The sequence below is a fragment of the Falco rusticolus genome, chromosome 2, assembly GCF_015220075.1.
Source record: "Falco rusticolus isolate bFalRus1 chromosome 2, bFalRus1.pri, whole genome shotgun sequence".
Lineage (NCBI taxonomy): Eukaryota > Metazoa > Chordata > Aves > Falconiformes > Falconidae > Falco > Falco rusticolus.
In genome coordinates this window covers 114,822,019-114,842,837 of record NC_051188.1, presented here as the reverse complement: position 1 = coordinate 114,842,837, position 20,819 = coordinate 114,822,019, and the positions used below count along the sequence as shown (strand labels likewise).

The window sequence follows — 20,819 nt, the reverse complement described above, 5'->3', positions numbered from 1 at the left end:
CATGAGAAGGCTGGGAAGAAATTCTGTGTTGCCAACAGAAAATTAATCAACTGAAAATCTCATAAAATTGGCCAAAAATATTTCAAGTCATGTGTTTCATAAAAATCCTTCTCAACTGGCACCAGCTTTAAACATCCTTCAGCTCTCTACAAACTGTACATGTTACAGTCTTAGCATCTAGAGAAGAATTCCAGGACCAGTTGCAGATGAACACCTGAGGTTGTTCCATTTGAACATTGACATAATTTGTTAATAAATAGTGGTAAAGTGAGCAAGCCAAAATTAATTAAGATTTTTCTTTAAAGTGATAGAGAAGTTGTGGAAAAGTAATGGTTCATGAACTGTGGGATGGGTATACCAGTGTCCTAAAACATACTGCCCTTGGCAGGACAGCGCTGGCGTGTCTGCTCCAGTTTACTGGTTGAAACACTCTCTGTGCCACTTCACTTTTACAGAATAAAGCTAGATACATCATTACTAGGAACACTAAGACATTTTGGTATAATTATTAACGGTGGTGCACAAGGCAGAAAGGCCAAGTCTGTAGCAATAATGAGGACAGTTGATTAATCTTGCAGTGCTGGTCTGGCTTTTGGGAAGCCCCCTACACCTACCAGCAGACTGAGGCAGCCATTGCTTGGGGAGCGTGTTGTTCTTGAACTCTTATCCCTGCTGCAGAGACCAATAAATGGAACAGCTAATAGAGTAAAAATTGTACTTTCCTTGTGAAAGGAAATGGAGTTACCTGGAGAAGTCAGAAAACTTCTCTTCAAGGAAGCAGAGATCGATGAATGGATGTCGTCAAGCGTTTCTTCCACTATTAAAGCCAAGAGGCTGCTGCTGTAATAACTTTACAGAGCATAGTAACTACTGCTTTTGACCATGTTCCTAATTGACATTTTATTCCATCTCCCTGTTTTGCTACCTTACAGGCAAAACACTTCTAGCAAAGCTGACAGGGTTTCACCCCGACCTGTGCCACTGCTGTGGCTATAAACTGAAGCATAACCTCACTCACAGTTCCTGCTTTTATGTATCAGGAGTACCAACTGAATCACTACAAACAGCTCTGGTCCTTCCTAGGGTAGAATAAAATATATTCTGAGAATAAAAGATCGTTTGTCCCAGGGCAAACATGCTTTAGTCTTTAGCTGTTTTCCCTCTCCCTATTTTTCTCTCTCGCTCGCTCTTCTAACTAGCTGTTTACGGAAGACTTTTTTTGTTTGGTTGGGTTGTGTTGTTGTTTGCTGGTTTTTGTTTTGTTTTTTTTAAATTACTGATTCAAAGTATTCTTTTTTTCTGGAGAAATGTCTTTTTACTATATCACCTCAGAGGCCCTTGTGCCTCCAGTAACTTGTAAAATATGGAACAATTTACGGCTGTTAGGCAGTGCCATGTTTTCATGCTGTAGCTTTTGCGCAGGGCTTGTTCTAAAACCGAGGGTATCTTCCAGGTCAACCTTCACGTCATTAGGAAGAAAAAAAAAATCTGAAAGGGAACTAGCTGGCTTGTTCCAAAAGGGACTTAAGGGGCAAGCTAGCATGTGTGCAGTGTGGGCTAGTGCCTGGGCTGAACAGAGTGATAAATGTAAGCACATGACAACTTTTAATCCAAAAGTAACATAGACATTTGTATGCTTCAAATAAATCATATTAAGAATTAAAAAAAAAAAAAAAAATCAGAAATGCTGCTAGAATAGCTGATTAGATAATTTATAAATTTGAGGACTGTGAAAACTAATTGGCCTGGAACCTTTATCATGATGAAACAATAATTTTAATTTGTTTACTGTAGGCACAGATGGTGACTTTCTTGTATTGTCAGATCTGCTGAATTCTCACATTCTTCTTCCTCTTCCCACATCCACAAAATCTATCTTTAACTTTTCAGCCTCAAATCATGCTATTTTGGATTTGCCACCAGATGTGATTTACACCCTGAACTCCGTTTTCTGAAGAACTCCAAAACTCAAGAGAAGGGTCCCGAATCGTTGAATCCAATAGAGCTCTAATATTTTTTCAAGCACATGCTCTGATTCATGCCACAACAGAGAAGAAATGTATTGAATTACCAATGCAAAATGGAGGGGGGGGTTGTTAGAATGTTTGAGGTTTTGACAATAGTAAATTCAGTTTCTGGCTGAAACAAACAAATGAGATGGCACATATCTCATGTGTAGAAACTGTTTTTCTGGGTCTCTGCCCATGGCTGCCTAGTCCTACTGTTCATTCAGTAGTAGCCACCACTGGATGCCTCAGAATGTCTCATTTTGATCTTGAAGTATTTGCTTGCTGTGGTTTATACTTTCAGGCAGTTGTTCTTCACATTTGACTTTGGCCTATCTCATTTCTCTACTGTGTATGTCCAGAAGGCCCAGAGACTTTACTTGTCCTCTGCATTTCCTAACCAAGAGCAACATCCTTGCTCAGATCTCAAATTGCTTGCACAGGCTTTCCATTCGCCCACCAGTCAGGAAGCTAATGTTAGGGGCAACATGTTGAAAGCTTTTCAAGCAGATACATGCCAAAAACTTTTAGATTCTTATGCTAGTGATGGCATTGTTTTTCCCTTTTAAAATTCCTTTTTAAGATTGCCTTTCCACTGCTTCCTTCCTTTCCTGCATTCCCCCTTAGATTGGAGCCCATCAGCTCACTACAGCACAGGAACTACAGCACTTATGAAAATGTAAATGTTACCCTAATTAGACTTTATATTTTTCTTTCCTACTGTTCCTAAGCACTGTTGTTTACGCCACCTTGTAAACCCATCTGACAGCCCGTTCCTGTCTGTTAGAGCTCCAGTTCTCACCAGCCACACTTATCTACCTCACAGCTACTCACAGTTATCTGTCTAGCTGTCCTTCTGTCACTTTTTTATCTTTCAGTCTGCTGGAAGGTCCGCTGCCTGATAGATGTCAAATTGAAATAACTAAAGAACGTAGCTAAAAGGCAGAAGTGAGCTGTCATTAGGGCTTCTAGCCCTTTTATACCAAATACATAACCTTTTAAAAGATTTTAAGAAATTTGCTCAAAGAAAAGACAGGAGAACAGAGCTGGAAGATTCTCTCTGTCTTTCATCCTCTTGCATCGTGACTAAAATATCTGCACCATCTCTTCCCGCCTACCCAGCGAGGAAGTGGAGAAGCCTCAGGGTATTTCCCTTCAGCACAGAGAGGAAGGGAAGTGCAGTTCCTCCTCCACACACCTGGGTGAAGAACTCAGAGAGGGACTGAGACAGGGCAAGGATGTAAGGAGTAGATGGTGGGGACAGAACCGACTCCAAGCTGGATGCAGAAGGGATTTCTGGGCACAGTTTAAGCAAGGAAGCTGGAATGATGAAATTAGACACTTCAAATGTCATTGTGGGCATCTAACCTCAGGTAAGCATGAAGAGTAATGGGACTGAAGAGTTTATCTGGGTAATACACTTCTGGGTACATGTATGATACACACTGCAATTGTAAAATCAAATCGCCACTTTGACTAATCACATTAGTTGCAGCAACAATGTGTTTAAAGAGTTCTGATACCCAAACATAATAGAATACTATCTAATCATCTACTGGGATAAGTAATAAATCCTCCTTTTTCCTCATCTTATGCTGCTCATTTTTTAAAACCTGTTTTTTGTCAAAATAAACTTACTGAGCAGACAGGCAGAGAGAAAGACATACTACCAGACAAAACAGCCAGCCCAGTTAGATAGATACTAAGCTCCCTTAAGAGTCTTAGCACTGCTGGTGGTTTACATATTCCTGTTGCACCAGCACATCCTTGCCCCCTTGCTTATCAGCCTCAACTATGGAATGCGGTGTGGCCCCATTCGTGGTACAGCCACATCCATCCCTGTGATCACAGAGCCACTGATCACCCCTGCACTGGACACATTAGCGCGGTGCACAGCTGGCAGATACAAGACCATGCATCGGAGACTGTAGAGACAACAAAATCTTGATTTTAGCTCTGTGATTGCTGGGCATGTCTAACAAATGAGATTCTGGGAAAAGTGCTGTGTACTTCTATGATTAAATGCAGCACTCTAATATGTGCACACAAGGAGATGAACTAAGGTTGCAGGGGCTTGTTTGGTTTTGCAACCTATCATAATTGTTTTTTTAAACTGAGTTTCTCTGTCTTGCATAATCAAGAATATTCCTGAGGAGAAGCACAGGGCCATATACCGATATGCCCAGCTGATGGAGAGGAAAAATGAAGGAAGAAAAAGCAGGAAACAAAAAAGATTCAGGAACATGTACAACAGAAACAAGACATGTAAAGGCTCTTATTTACAACTTGGACTTTAACTTAAGAGAAAGTTGAAGAAATTAGAAAAGAACAGAGAGATGGAGGGACATGCTGAATTTAATTTAGAATGGTGCAATGCTGTAAAAATTGTAATTATTGAGTATCCCTGATTACTCTCTTCTTGCTGCCTAGATAGTGTTTTATGGAACCTCTTACCTGCATGTGAGGAGCCTGGGTGTGCGCATACACATGTGCTTATATACGTGCTGTTCACTGCACTGTGCCTTTATTGATTTCTAGAAAGATCGCTTCAAGAAAAAATAAGTATTTCCATCATTTTACCTTACCTGCCTCTCTGTCAGTTTTTAACAAATCCACATTTTCCAATTATACTTCTCTGTCATTTGCGGGTTTTATCTGACAAGTAAATTAAGGTCATCGGGGAGCGTCAGGCCTGAAAGCCCTTTACAGTGATTTGGCTACTTGGGGAAAAAAAAAAAAAAATCTCATGTATTGGACTCTGGCACCTCTGCCAACATAGTAAAATACAAACGAGAAACAGAATGATCACTTTTTATGTATGTTCAGTCTCAGCTAAAACTCGGATTGCTTAGGGATTGAAAGACCTAAGTCAGTCCGGAATTTCTCCCCTTCATGAATTTCTCCCTGGTTCCTAATAGGAAATATATGCCATTAAACTGATAGATTGCATTCTGGTTTAGCTAAACCAGCAAAAAATATCAGCTCGATTCAGCAGAAATGATCCAGGACACATTACTTTCTTCATCTTGAGAGCTGCAGAGCACTGCTTTGGACCATGGAATCAGTCCCTACATTTGCATCTTTAATTCTCATGAAGAAAGGCCCTGGGTTGTCTCCTTGGCAATGAATATCTATTGAAGCAGACAGCTAATTTCTCTGAGCTCATGGTTTGCTTTTCTCCTGATGAATTCACTATTTTTGCACACTCCTTTTTTGTATTAAAATGAGATAAAAAGAAAGAAAAAAAAAAAAAAGAAAAAAAACAATCTGAGGGCTGCAGCTTGTCCTCTCACTTCCTTTTGCAAGGATGGGCAAGATAGACTTATCTAAAACCTCCTCCTCCATTTACACCTTCAAACTGTGCCTGACTCTAACAATCTTTACAACATTTAGCACAACCCCCTGCTAGTCTGAAAACAGTATTCAGCATTTCATTTGCAGAGCCTGTTGTTATTGGCATTGTTACTTGTGTGGCATGATATTTGTTCTGCTGTATTTCTCCAACTAAATCTGACTCTGCAGAACATAATGCAGTGCTAGAATCCACTCCCATAATATCACTAGATACCATTTTGGAGATTAGCTATTCAGTGAGTATTTGCTACATCATTTATTGGAAGATGTATATATTTAACTTGTCTGTGGAGAGCTTATGACCACAGATACTGAATGACTTGTAATTTACTGCCTGTGCATATCTCCATTAAATTATACGGTCAGAAACCTAATGGCTGAAATTTAACAAGTTGTTTTTGCTGAAAATTTGACATAAACTATTGTTTTTATTTGCTTTACTACTTTTACAAAGCCAGTTTACACTGCTAATTTCTAAACCACTCATAAATATTATTTAGAAGCTAAATGTTTTTCTTGGAAACAGCATTTTATGAGGCTTTGGGCAGCAATGTGTGCATTGTAATGGGTTTGATCAACTGCAGAGTGAGAGAATACAGCCTGCTGACCTTTCTAGGCAGCAGCTTAGGTGCTTTCCCTAAGTTTTAATCGCCTGGTGCCTAAAGAAAGCTGAAGATTTTGCTCACGGAACCGTTTGCAAGTTTAAAAACGCAAAGCTGCTTTCCTGAGAAATCTAAAATTTCTTTTCTTTCCTACATTTACTACTCTTGCCAGAGGTCATTGAATAGAATTACTTATTCTTCTTTCAGAACAAAGTGGTGTTTCTCATGGAAACAGAAAGTTAGGTAAACATGACATAGTAAAATGTTCAAGTGTAACTGAGTTTAAGAAATAAAACTTTGGAGTCACAAAACAGGAGATGATAGAGAAAAAACTGAGCCTAATTATTTTTCTGCTTATGTAATACTTGGAAAGTGAGGACCAACTGGACTGGATGTAGTACTTTGTTAATGTAAAGGTTTTATATTATACAGAATAAATTAATATAAATAGCAAGTGTCTAGAGACTGGATAATTTCAGGTGATCTTTTTTAACTCCTAAATGTCATACAAAAAGCAGAGAGGAAAACACAAGGTGTAAGAAAATCAGTCTTTTCTTTCAACTATAGTGTTGCAAATCACCAGAGCATGTTATAGATAAAACCATACACATTTTGTGACAATAAAACTAAACACCTGACATACAAAAGGGTGTGTGAGGCTACACATTAGGTGTGTTTTTTCTGCTTTGCTGTCTTCTGAACCCAGTTTCATCTCTCTTACATACACAGCCCTGCTGCTGGCTTCGCTGGGACAGCTGGACGGAAAAAAATTCTGAATTAGATGTAGGATTAATCTAAAGCTAAAGAAAAAATATGTTCTAGTTTTGTGTCCAAAATCCTGTCACACTCAAACTTTTGTAACTTGCAAGTGTCTGATAATGCCAGCTCCTCATTTTAAAAAACTGTAAACATCTTCTCCCCTTCATTGTAGTTGGGATATGGATTACCGTTTTTCACTTCACAGGTATGTTCGCATCTGACGTACAGAGTAATGGCAACATTTGACCACTGAAGTGTTATCACCCTTTCTGCAAGAACCCTGGGTGATGGAACTTCAACCTCTTTTCTTTGTGCTTCTCTTTCAGCTTCGGATATGGCTGCAGAGCAGGGACAGATTCTTGTAATCGCCACTGCTGCTGTTGGTGGATTCACTCTCCTGGTCATCCTCACTTTGTTCTTCCTGATCACTGGGAGGTAATTAACACTACAATGGTCTCATTGAGTCAGGGTCAGAGTCATACAAGCCTAAGAATTTAAGAGTAATAGTTAAGTCATTAAACCATGTTTACAATGCTAAAATAAGGTTTAGACATAGTGAGGTGAAAATCCTCTTTGTTCAACACTGCTTATACTCGTAGTTCTATTGTGAGTGTTGGTTTTTTGTAAAAACCCAGTTTGGGATGCTAAGCAATTATGTGAAATTGGGAACTAGCTTGGCTATTTTTAAAATAAGTTTCTGGACCTTTTGCCTACAGAGCAAGAATTTAAAAATACAATGTACCTGCATCCCCAAGGCTCTGACATTAGAAGACAAAAGCCAAAAAACCTATGGTATTTTTTGGAAAATCTTACAGCTATCCATTGCAAAGCTTTGAAGGGTGTAACCTTAGGATTTTTGGTGTCTTGGCCTTGGCAACGTAGCTTGCTAAAGGCACTGAGTGAACAATTCTTCAATACTTTTCCTACCTTAAATTTGTTTGGAAAAATCATACACAATTATGTATCTATTTTATATGCACTTCCAAAATTATGTATATATTTTGTATGCTCATTCCTGCATCTATTAAGATAAAATACAGGAATTATGTAATGAAATTAACCCAAGGAAAACTTTACTCCAAAAATACTCAAAATTATTCTATGGCCTGTGATACCACTGGTGAACAGAAAATAGCTTTCTGAAGGTCCTGTTTTATTGCTTTTTGACTTTTCTTTTTTTTTTTTTTTTAATTGCATTGAAGCTATGCCAATTAAATCTACATTGCAGCACTACTACAGGGGAATTCACCAGTCTGGACAATGATTATTTTTTGTAACTACCCTGATTCTTTACTTACAATTCTTTCACTACAGTGCTGATTGTCATCCTTCCTTCAATTGATGTGTTGATCAGGATCAAATAATGACATTATGCAAACTGGATCAGAAAAGCATTTTGATTTGGGTGGGCAGATGCCACGTTCAATTACACAGTGAAGGTTTTTAGGGAACTCACAAATTCTAATCGAACATGCTAAAAAACGCACATTGAGTTGGAACATCAGTCCTTGCTGGAGCTCAGATTCCCACAGGTGTAGCTGCTTCCATGCTGCCTTGTTTCCTTTTTCACTGAGCTTCTGTGTGTCTCCTGTGGGATTTCAGGACTTTACCTGCTTCCACCCGGAAGCAAAGCAGAATTTAAGAGGACAAAGGCATTATGTCCCCTTCTCCTCTGTGAGACATCAGCGGCACCACGGTGCTGCCATGGATCGAGAAAGGCTAAAAGCAGACTGGTATGTGCAGAGTGTGGGCCTTCGAGCCAAGGAGTTGGGCTCAAGCTCCTGCTGCAGGCTCCGTAGGGGCTTACGTGGGCTCAGACCCCTCTCTACATTCTTCCCCTATACACTCTTCTCCATAAAACAGCCGGTGGATGACCTCTGTGTGAGGAATGGTCTCCGTGGAGTTTTCTTCTTGCCCACCTTGGGGCCAGGAAAAATCCAGAGCTGGGATGGGAGGCCGCGCTGTTCCTGTCCTGGTTCAGAGCCTGCGTTTGTCCTTAGGGAAAACACATTACACTGACCCCTCTGAACGCGGTAACAGTCACCGCGGGCAGGGCTGGTATCGGTAGGCGGTGCTGCGGTTTCAGGTTTGTAATGAAGTTTCTGTTTTGTTGGTGTAGCATTACCTCTAATTTGAAAATTAAGTGGAGTCCTACCAGTATAGGCTGGAGGTTTTATTTGCAGTACCCCAGCAACCAAATATGGCACTACAGTAGCTGCCATTATGGAATTAATGCTCGGTCTGCTAAATAATAAAACCACTTAAGTCTAACATTCTGTTGAAGTTAATGGGAGCAGTTAACACTGGAACACATTGTGACCTTAGATAATCTTAGAAGCTAAGCAAATATTCCTGTGATTACTACAAACACTGACAAACAGTAGGGTCTTTCAGAAGAGAGAGGAATTACTCAAACTTTCGAAGAAAATGATCGTGTGGAATCCTGGAACATAACTCAAACTCTTCCTTTAGAAAAAGGTCAATAAACTCAGGAATTAAAAAAATATATGGAAATAGATTTATTTCTGCATTTATTCCTCTTGTCTGCTAATTTTAAGGATATCAGAGTTTCTCTTAGCTTTCTAGCATCTTACTCAACGGAACCATTTCAATTATGTAAGATACGATTTCATTTTGAAGTGCTGCTTAAATGCAGTGGTAAGAGTGTATTCCACAGAAGACAGAACAAGAAAATTTTAAACAAATACTCAATTTACTCTAGGACTGGAGGCAAATTTCTGTTGGAAAAACGGGATCAGTACCCTACAGACGTGCTCTGCTTCACTGTTTAGAATTATCAATTCGATGAGCTGTGGAGTTGCAGGGCTGCTGATGAGCCTGTTGACAGTGGAGAGGCTGGGTTAAGTGAGCACCTGCCTCGGCACTTTGCTGAGCGATTACCCACTGAGAGCAAGGAGGGAGCGTGGCTGTCGACTGCAGGCAGAAAAATGAAAGCGACGGAGACTTGGAGGCGCAGGATACGCAGCAAGATGGGGGTCTTGGCTAAATGCCAGGCAACGCAAACTTAAAGCTCAGTGTGATTTGTTCTTCTCATTACAGAAATCATTCCTCCCTGATTGTTCTGTAGCTAGCGCTAACGGGGAAAGGGGAGCTGGAAGACTCCTCTGCTGGTGATTACTCGCTGGCTTCTGTAGTCAAATTGGGGCAACATGCATACTTAGGAGGATTGGACAGGGTTAAAGCCTTGTTTCTTTGACCTTTCCCTTGTGTAAGAACTTGAGTTCAGTGTTGTTGGCAGTTGGCATGCTACAGAGCAGTAGATCAGGTCCTAAAAACGGCACTGGCATATTTAGTGGTCCCAACAGCTGATGTGCAATTTAAAGGTTCCAACCAAAGCTGAGAAGCCACCGGTTGCTGTTTCCCTCTATAAGTGTATATAACCATGAGCTTCAGAAGTTTCTGCCTTCTGGTGTTCATCATCACATCTGTAGCAATAAATGAATTTATGAGTGTTCCTACTCTGCTTCAGTATTTCATATGAACCATTGAAATGAGGTGGGTACATTCACATTTTCCTCATGTCTCCATTGTTAGCATTTTACTGGATAAACAATCTATAATTATAGTTTAGTTTATTTTATAAGGCTGGTAATGAACACACAGAGGCCAGTCGTTTCTTTCAAGCTGGTCTTGAAACTGAATGTCTGTACAGCGATGCACATGTCCGCACACACTGCTGTTCCCCACCAGGGTCAGTGCCTCACCAGCCCTTAGCCCAGATTTCCCTCTAAGTCATACTTCTTAAACTCTTCAGTGAGTGAGAATGAGCTTTAAGACCAAAAGCAAGTATTTTTGGGTTTCTTGATTGCAACAGTTGCTCCTATCATGTGACCCTCTAAATCAGCATTAACAGTCCCACACGTAGGCAGTAGCCAGGCTGGGGGATTTCGTTACAGGCAACCTGAGAGCTTGCCATTTGGCAGTTTTCTCCAACACACCCTTGCACTGTCAGGTAAGGTCACTAACAATTCACAAACGTCCACAGTTTTGTGTTGTTTGCCAAGGATTTGCGATTTTATAGCAATCATACAGTCATATGTTTAAATCATCATATTCACATAGGAGGCTACGTATTGTTTATCGTATAGGATAGCTGCTATCTCAGAAGAAGTCAGTGCCTGGCTCAGACTGAACAGCGCTACTCAGAAAAGAAAGGAAAAACAAAGCAGTCCTGGTGTGAAAAAATATTTCCTTTTTTCATGAAACATGATGAAGTCATAGAAACTATTACCTCATGAAGAAAATATGAGCTTTTTTGACCCTTTGGATATGAAAATTAATAAGATCATTAGTAAAAACCAATGTATGCAAATAAGAATTCAGGGAAATGATTGATTAAAATATCAGGATTCTTTGGAGGAGTCGAACTTGGAAATAAAATATTGGATCAAGCCTTGAAATTAAGTAGTCATTTTCATACTTATCATTCAACCATGATTTATCTTTATTTGTATCTAATCTGTTTGTAGTTCTTCATGCATATTTCTCTCTTTAGATTAATAAATAAATGTATATTCCAAATGCAAAGATTTTGGCTTTCATAAAAGTGCAGATAAAACTTTATTTACCTTCGGTTTATGTATGACACGTGTTTTAATTAAAACCTCACTTGTTTTTCTCGAAAGATGCCAGTGGTACATAAAGGCCAAAATGAAATCTGAAGAGAAAAGAAGGGCTCATTTGCAAAACGGACATTGTAAGTAGTTCAGCACTGAGTTACAGAATATCTGTATCACGTTTTAAATGAAGAATGTTCATTGTTTTCTGTACAGCTTTTGCCCTTGATGGTTTAGTCTGGCTATTTGAATAGTTTTTTACTTTCTGCACCCTCAAGGGTATTTATTTCTATATTCTCTTGAACAATTTCACTGAATTCACTCTAGTTAATAAGGTTTTTTGGTATTCTATTAATACTATTTATCAGTTTTTCAGGTATATTTCTTTGAATTCTCAGCTGGTCTGGACCATATTGAATTTCTGCCTCAAAATTCCTCTCTTGGTTGCTATGTGCCTCATTTATATCCAGTTCTCTTTGGCTCTAGGGATCTTCACTTCCAGCCACCCAAGAAATTAAAAGTGGAATGGGGTGTCTTCCCTCGTGTTCTCGCTCACTGATCAGTACAGTGAGAGAATATCCTGGCAATGTCCCATAGGCAGTATATTCGTTTATTTAGTTTGGTTTAGCTACTTAGTTTAAATTGTTAGCCTTACTGTTATGTTAGAGTAGATATTTAAAGTCTTTATTCAAAGAGTATTAGAAAAAGGGCACTAAATTTTATTATTCTTTTGCCATTTCTTGTAACATCCCTCAAAATACTATGATCAAGGCAGAAGATAAGTCACCAGAAATAAAATCATTTTTCAGGTGACACCACTATATCCAGCCAAGTGACTCTTTCTGTCAAGGAAAAGGGCACAGTTCCCCATAAAGGATACTCCCTTTGAAGATTTGTTTGTCATTTGTTTTCAAATATGATCAGAAAGGAAAGACGACAGAAAGCTTTCTGCTGAAAAGTTTGATATACGCCTCGGAGACCGTGACTGCATTTGAGAAAAGCCTCGCTCAGTGTCTTTGAGGCCAGGGTGAATGATGACTGTATTTCATGTTGACACGTAGCTTCATCTCAGAGGCTTCTCATTCATTTGCAGTTATCTCAGCATCAGACTGGAGGGGGCAAGTACTCACGTGTGCTCCATAGAACTAAGGATAAACAGGAGTTTCTGTGATTTGCCCTAACAGCTAAGACTGGATTGCCAGCAATACTCCCTCCTTTACGCTTAGCACCCAGCACCTCCAAAAGTGCCTCCGTCATGTTAGCGGCAATCTTTACCTGACTGCTGAGTGCCTATAGATTTGGTATCCAACATCTCAACTTGAAACAATATGTGGGGCTGCAGGGTCTCTGCTGTGATCAGTATAATGGTAACCTCTCCTAGACTGGCTGAAGCTGTTTAAAAAAAAAGCCTCACTGCAAACCCTGCACTGCTTAGCGTCACCTCTGCCCAGATCTGTCATGTCCACGTTTTACATCCTATGCTTCTGCTGTGTGCAGAAGAAAACCATCTCCTGTTCATCCTTCCTCTCTCCCTTAGGAGCTCGCTGTGAGTCGGAGGATGATTTCAGGAAATAAACCCTTTGAAGGGACTTAGAATGGGACCCGTGATCTTGCCAGTAATACGACATCCCATGATGTCTGGTGTCCTCCCTGTTTCTGTATGGCGCATGTACTCTCTCAGCAGTGGCCCAAATGGCTGTTGCATACTAATTAATGATGCCCAGCCACACTCATGTGTCCTGAACATGTGTTCTTTACCTAATGCATTTAGGTTCATCAGATAATGAGCTGCTTTAGACTCAGCTACAAAATGGTAAGAGGAAGAAGGCTGAGAGGTACTTAATTATTTTAAAAGAGGTTCTCTGGACCCTGCTGCAGTACCCTCCTCTTATCCTCATAAGTTGATGCATTATCTACATCAGCTTCTGTTAATGGATTGAAAGTTTTCCAGAACTTAATCACTGCATGGCAGCAACCTAAAAAAATTCCCATACAGATAGTCCAAGAGAAACAACGTAAGTTCTTGGATGTGCTGTACTCAAGAACACAAGGGATATTAGCCACGCCAGAAAATGATGGCTTGCTGGAGCCTGCCAAAGCAATCTGGCACCAACCCACTATTGCCATGGCCATCTCCAAGGAAGCAGACACAAATTATCGAAGCCTTGTAAATGGATTGGGATATTTTTGTTCTCGTCTTGCACCTGGCTGTCTGGTTGTTCCAGCTGATCAGAAGAGAACAAAGCAGCACAGTCCTCCAGGAGCCATCCTGAGAGAAAACGATCTCAAAGATTGGACCCTTTTGGCAAAAGGATTGTTCACGCATCCGCCCACAAATGAAAGGAGTGAATTAGAAAGCACTGTTTTCAAAGTAAAGGACAGATTGCCTAAATTGCCCAAGGAGCAGCAAAGGGGAATGTAAACTGTTTTGGCACTAATCACTGTTAGTCCTGAGGATCTGCTTTTCCCTGTATCTTTGAACCCTCAGTTTGGCATCCCTGTAGACACCCTTACAAGTGACCAGCTCAGAGCTCGTATTTTCTCTCATGACCTGCTGCATTTTCCAGGTTTACCAGCTGTACTTGAAACATTCCTTAAGGATGTGAGCTAAGTGGAGAGACTCTAAGGAGCCCCTTCAGACTAAAATACTAAGTAGCATTTTGAAAGAAAATGCTTACAATAAAAAAAAAAATAATGGAATTTATCTTACCCAAAATAGTATTTTCTTTAAAACTTAGCTAGGGCTGTTATTTTTCCCTATGGAAAAGTTTCCAGAAACTTTGTTGACTTCTAAATTTTCCTGCCTGAAATGCTATACCTCAGCAGATGTTTGTGTTCAGCTGGGACAAAAAACAGCTTAAGAGTTTGGCACATCTTATCAGTTGAATACCAAAGACTGAGTTTTCTAAAGGCATTTGGCTTTTTGTTCCTGTGGGACAGGATAAACTCTGGGACCCATGTAGACAGCCAACACGACAGTAACTAGAGGTATAAATAACATTCGGAGCGCCTAATACTGTATTTCCACCGTTCTTTACACTAACACTGGTTATCAGTTCTCACTGCACGCGGAAGGGATATTTAATGTAACACTGCACTGCAGCAGCCCTCAAGAAGCAGCCGTGCGTTCAGTCACCCGGAGCATCCCAGGAGATCTGAGCAGGGGCCAGCAGGAACCTGCTTACAGCTTCAGCCATGGCTTTTGCAAGTTTTGAGTTGGCAGAGGCCCATCCTCTGTCTACGGAGTCATAACACCCAGCTCTTTAATGTCTCCAAAGCCTCTCCAAAGCCTCACCTAAAACAGCCACTTGAAGGACAAGAGGAAATGTTTTCAGTCTGTGTTCGGTCAGTCTTTGAAGGCCCTGGTGCTGCCAGCATATGGGGACAACTCATGTGGATTCTGCACTTGGTTTCTGTGAAGATGGTGGCAAGCATTAGTAATTTGGGGTCGTTACGCTCTTCTTTTGGGTTCTGAAATGTTAAATGTGGAAGATTTAATATATTATTTCCAAAACTTGCAAGTGTCTAGTTAAAAAAAAAAAAAGGGGGGGAGGGGGAGGGTGTGGAGCAGGGAGAAAATACCATGTTGTTACACTGCATGAGTGTCAAAGAATTCTTGGTTCCTAGTATTCTCTCCTTTTCTTGCAGTACGTTTCCCAGGAATCAAAACATATATTGATCCAGACACGTATGAAGACCCATCTCTTGCTGTCCATGAGTTTGCAAAGGAGATAGATCCTTCAAGAATTCGTATTGAGAGAGTTATTGGGGCAGGTAAATGTATACCCACTTTAAAAATGTCTGGGCACGGAAAAACTGCTTTTCTCAAGTCACCAGGATAATGCAGGTGGTCAAGTATAGTACAAAACAGGGGCATATTTCTCTGACAGCACCAGTTCACTCTCCAGTGTGGTGGTCATGAAGTATTACATTTGGCTAATGTTCCACATGTGGGTGTATTCAAATAAGGAGCTCTTGAGAGGCAGATTCTCCAAAGTGATAGGTTTATCCCAAATCTTTTTTAGCTTTATCATTTTTTTAGGCAGGGTTGGAGTTTTAGTTGGGGTTTTGTTTGGTTTGTTGTTTTTTTTTTTACTTTGTCCCAAATGCACTCAAAACACCATGTCACTCAGCATTTGCCATAGCTAGTGTCACATATTGTTCTCTGTCACTGACAGGGAGATTAGATCAGAGTCTCTTTCTGGGAGGAGATAAGATCAGAATATAGAAGGCTGAGGAAAAAATATTCTCAGATAGAAAATAGGAGGAGGACAAGGGGGAAAAGGAGAGGCTGGCTTGGGACAGGCTTTCCTGTAGCTGTGCAAAGAAGGTTCACTGGCAGAGAGGGAAAGGAGGAAGATCTGATGGGAAGGTGTAGATGCAGAGGTGGGAAGCAGGATGAATGAGAAAAATAGCAGCAGGATCTCCTGTTACATCCCTGTCTGTCCAAGTGTGTGGTGGGGACACATGAACATTTGTTTTAGACCCTGTTCTCATCTATGGGGTGTTTACCTTCAGTTCAGAACATCACATGGGGGACAGAGGCCACTTCACAGCTGTTTGAAAATAAGTGTCAGAAGAATCCTGTATGTATATTGGCCTTTTGTGCTAAAGGTGATAACATGCCCTGTGTGTTTTTAGGGATCTTACCCTTTCCTAATATGCAATGCTTATAGGCATGTCTCTCCTGTGCGTTGTTATCCTCTTGTCTTAGCATTGGTTTAATTGTCAGGTTTTGCTACTCAAGAGTGCTGTGTAAGTGTTCCCACACCTTCACTTTTGGAAAGACTTTTTAGGGATAGAGGCTCATGGTGGCTGCTGTCCAGAGTTCACTAAAGGTCCTGGTGGCAGCTCAGTGGTGACAGAAAATACACTTTTGGGGTTAACACAACAAAAGTGAAATACTTGTAAAGATCAGAGTCTTGTAAAACCATTGCATGTAACTTGTGCTCTGACCGTCTAGGGTGGATGGCATGTTGCTCTTGACCACGTCCTGAGATTGCTTGCTGTCTGTTTGAACCAGCTGTAATTTACTGAGGACTGAGAGAGTCAAGGCTAGAAAAAGGCCTTACAAACTTACCTAACGAGTGGATCTCAGTGCATGGCTTGTGAGCGTGTCATTCTGAAGCTCCACCAACACTTCACACAGTTACAACAAATGAAAACAAAAACTAGACTGGCAAGGAGTGTCTGAAGTTCTGCTGGTGCATTGCATCCACGGTGTTGTTACCCACACGCCGTCAGTGGCTGGGGAGCATTCGTCATTGCTCAGCCCCAACAGAAAGGGAAGGTGGGAGAGCAAAGGGTCTCTGTCAGAAATTTTGACGAACATAAAAACAGAATCCTGAGCTCTAATTCCAGCTCTGAAATTTAATTTCTTCCTGTGAAAGACATTAACACTATACCCATCTTTAGTTCACACAGTATAGATGTTTCCCTGTGTCTTTAAGGTATTAAGAGTGACCGAGTTTTGTAAATTGCTGTCTTAAAGGCACTTATAATACTGACTACACAGGTGTTTTGTCTTCACTGTGATTTTATTTCAATAGCAAAAATTACTGTTCCATACACCAATGCCCATCTTTGAGCTATCCATTCTGGGATTTCTTTTAACGATGCTATTTTATTACTTACTAAGTAAATGCCAACACACAAATGCTTTTTATTTTTAACCTTATTTATTTTGTCTAACTCTAATGTCATCAAGAAAAAAAAATACTTCACAGACTGCAAAAATCAGAACTACATCTTGTAGAAGGGGGTCAGTGGGAAAAAAATTATATTAATTTGCTCATAGTGAGCCCACCAAAGAACTCATACTAGCAAGCATTGTCAGGAAAATTACTATCAGAAGGCATAATGCACTGTGATCCTTTTTTTATGTCGTGCTTGATTCATATATCATAGTCACTCTAGAAAGGAGAGGTATTTTTCAGTTGAGATTCCTCAATTCATGATACATTACTACATTGATAGCAATGGAAATTACTCCAGTGTTGCTGAAAAGTGTTCTATGCACTAGAAAATGTCATGCAAATAATTCAACAGAAATAAAACCAGGTCTGTTAACAAACAGGGAGAGAAAGTATCAGTCTGAAAGTAGGGAAAATTCTGTTTCACGGTGCTGTCCATATCACTAGAGTACTTTGGAGTTTACCTGATTGCTTAAGCTAGATAATATGTAGCTGGCACTGTGCAGCCAGAGGGCTGACTTCTGCAGAAAACATCCTATCCAATTCTTCTATTTCTTCCTTTTCTTCAGACATACTATAGATATTGATGTCTTAGATTATAAAGCACATTGAACTACGTTCAGCACTGGTATAACTGCTGATTTCAAAGCAGTTTAGTACGACAGAAAAGGATTGAGCTTATTGATTTTAGTTCAGATGAAAATTGTGTCCTTATTCTCAACTTAATTCATTTATGAAAATTCTTTACTCAGCTTCTCTGTCCCTTTTCTTGTATGCATGGGGGTGAATTTTGCCTGCTTTAATATATTTTATTTTTATATTTTTTATCTTCTAAAATTACTTGGGTAATCTGCCATCTTCAAAGATATTTGCCTAGCAGGACTTGCAAACTGGTTGCAATGAAATTTAAATCCCTTTCCATGCAGGCAAAATACAGGTTAAATACCATACCTGAGGCACAGAGAGTACAAATTCTGACAGATTTCTCTGATAGCTGCTGGGGGACACAACATATCATTATAATTCACAGCAATCCTAAAACCTTCTTTATGCCTTCTCTCCAATTCTGTAGTAAACATGGCAACAGAATGTAAAATGGATTTCTTATTATAGAATTACTTTTAAAAGATGTTTACAATTTTCATCTAAGTGAAACAAAACATTAAAATCTTTGAAGTGAAATAATAGATGCATTTCTTAAATTTGTTTTGTTTGAACATTTTATTTTCATCAATGATTTTCATTTTGAATTACTGTAACTTTAATTTTTCAAAAGAAAAATTATTTCCATTCAAGAACTGTAAGTTTTCATTTTGAAAATATCAAAGTGGAAAATTACAAATATTTGAAATTTTTTTCTAGCATTTCTGGTCAAGTAATTTTGAAACTGATCTTTTCCTGAAAACAGTTTCCAATTTGGTTTTTCAATGGAAAAAGTCATGTCCAAAAGGTCTTGACAATTTACTAGTTGCAGTTCAGATGGCTTTGACACTCAAGGCAAGTATTTTTTCTAGTTTCCTTTTTCAGCTTACCTAACTCTCTACCCAAGTTATCTTTTAAAGTGTTTGGTAATTATCATCCTGCTGGTTCCCACAATTTGCCGTTTATACATGGCTGTAGATTTCCTTCAGATGGTCCCTTCCAGCCACTTTCCATATTGAGCTTGCTGCACTAACAGACATATTGTGATACCATTTGATTTTCTCCTGTCCATGACACTTTTTTTCTGCCCCATCACTTCTTGCTCTTTGTTTTAAGGCTTCAGCACCTCTTCATAGGAGGAATATCACAGAGGTACTTTGTCAAATCTGTCCTTAAGAGTTACTATTACCCTCTTATTTTCTTTGTTAAAACGTTGAAACTCAAGGAAGAGGCCAACTCTTCAATATTTCTCAGAGGACACACTATATTCTTTTTATAATCTAAATCTTCTGCCAGTTCTCCCACAGGCCTAATGACTAAATCTGGGGAGAAATGAGTTGAACTGTATTTGGTGCTGTCACCTTTCGGTTCTATCAACAGCAACTGTCTGTAAGACATTTGTTTTGATCCCGTGCTGTAATATCAGCATATCAGACTTCGAAGTGACCGACTTTTCCCGTTTCATTTTAAGTAACACATATGTTATGACTGAATGAGAAGAGGCATGCAGGGTTTGCGTAGAGTAAGCTTCTAGACTGCTCGGTTAGCTTCTTTTTGTATAACATACAGTAAGACGTGTAGGGTTTATATCATTAAACCAGAGATTATTTACACTTTATTAAAACTGAACAGGCAATGAACTCTTTTTCTCAATGAACCTTTTTCTCTAGTTATCACTAGCTTTTTCCCTGGAGCAAGGAACGATGGCGACTTCATTGACATCTGGCTCTTAGCTTCTACTTATTACACATGCGGTCATGAACCTTTACTGCTGCAGGGTCAACATTTGTCTTGTTTATTGTCAAACCTGAGCAATGAGGCTTCAGTTCTTACATTCTAAAAACCCCTTTTGTTGAACACATTCCCCTTTGATTTTAAAAACATTCAAAATCCTTTATCTGAAAAAAAAAATGTAGAAAAAAATACTCCAGGATGAAATTTTGTCAAGACCTTTCTCAGTTTAAGTAGTTCAGTGTTTTAAATTATATCATTGATCTCCATCTAGTCTAAACCAGAACTCGAAGTTAAACGTACCTCAGGTTTCCAAATGTAGGTGTTTGTTCTGTGAGCTGATGATCACTTGCTGGCTGATATTACATCACAGAAAAATTGCTGTTAGTCTCCATGTTCACCAGTTTATGAATCCTAATATCCAAGGGGAGTGAAATTTCTTTCTAACTGTACAAATCCCACATTCAAAAACAGGGAAAAAAATAGGTCAGGGAGAAGACACAACGTACCTTTCCTAAACACGATGTGCCTTCCCCTGCTTTGGATGTTGTACAGATGATAAATCTTGGGACTGTAAATCCTTCACCTGCCTCCTTCAGTTTAATTCATTTCAAAACACTTGGTGAACAGCCCTTTACAGTCCCTGAGGTATGAGTGCCATTACTTATGAAATTCTGAAGTTGTAGTACTCTTGTATGATCTCATACTAGCAAAGCAATTTCTTCTATAACCTATGCTTTCCAAATTATTCTCAGAAATAAGATTTTGCAGTTCTGCGGATATATCGATCATGAAATCTCATTAAAAATCTAGATTTTAAGGCCTTAGTATTTTTTATTTTCACTGTTTCATCAAGAGAAAGAAATTGGAAATTTTTCTCATTTTAGGCATTTAAGTTCCAAAAGCCAGTAAGATGCAATAAGGTCACGGCTTTAGAGGTGTGTTCTAGCCCTGCCGGATATATCACAGAACAGAAGATTGATATACCATGTCTCCTTCAAAACATTCAGGTTCCATGACTTTGATTTATGGTAGGACTTTGGAAGTCCAAATTAGCTAGTATTTTTCCAGTGGCAGTGCTCAGGCAAACAAACTTTTAAGGAGAGCCTTCTAAGAGCTAAAGTGGCAAAACCATACAGGAAAATCCCAACGCAGCTTCCCCTTTTGCCAAAAGATTCCCAGAGCATTAGTCTGATGACACACTCCTTCAGGGAAGCGCATGCTTCGGTTTATTTTGGGAAATTAAGTAGAAATAAAATGAATGCGGGGGTTTTGGTAAAAAGGAGACCTAGGACACTTGGCTTTTGTTAGCTGTTTGAGAAGCTGCTGGTTTATTCAGAGGTTACGTTCAGCATCTGTTAATTGTACTCTTGCACTTGATGACACCTCTGTTTTGAAGTGAAAGGCAAGCTGTAAAATTGGTTTTTTAATCCCTTCACTCTTCCTGGACCTTAT

The 20,819-nt window shown here is 39.6% G+C and overlaps 1 protein-coding gene across 2 annotated transcripts in view; it reads left to right on the top strand.

Moving 5' to 3' along the window:
• Window positions 1-20,819, top strand: part of EPHA6 (EPH receptor A6) — a 513,653-nt gene that overhangs the window by 380,544 nt on the left and 112,290 nt on the right. For both annotated transcript variants that reach the window (XM_037378259.1, XM_037378258.1), the window contains exons 8-10: window positions 7,048-7,156; window positions 11,368-11,438; window positions 14,947-15,072. In XM_037378259.1, the coding sequence (XP_037234156.1) occupies window positions 7,048-7,156; window positions 11,368-11,438; window positions 14,947-15,072 (306 nt within the window). The remainder of the gene's footprint in view (window positions 1-7,047; window positions 7,157-11,367; window positions 11,439-14,946; window positions 15,073-20,819) is intronic.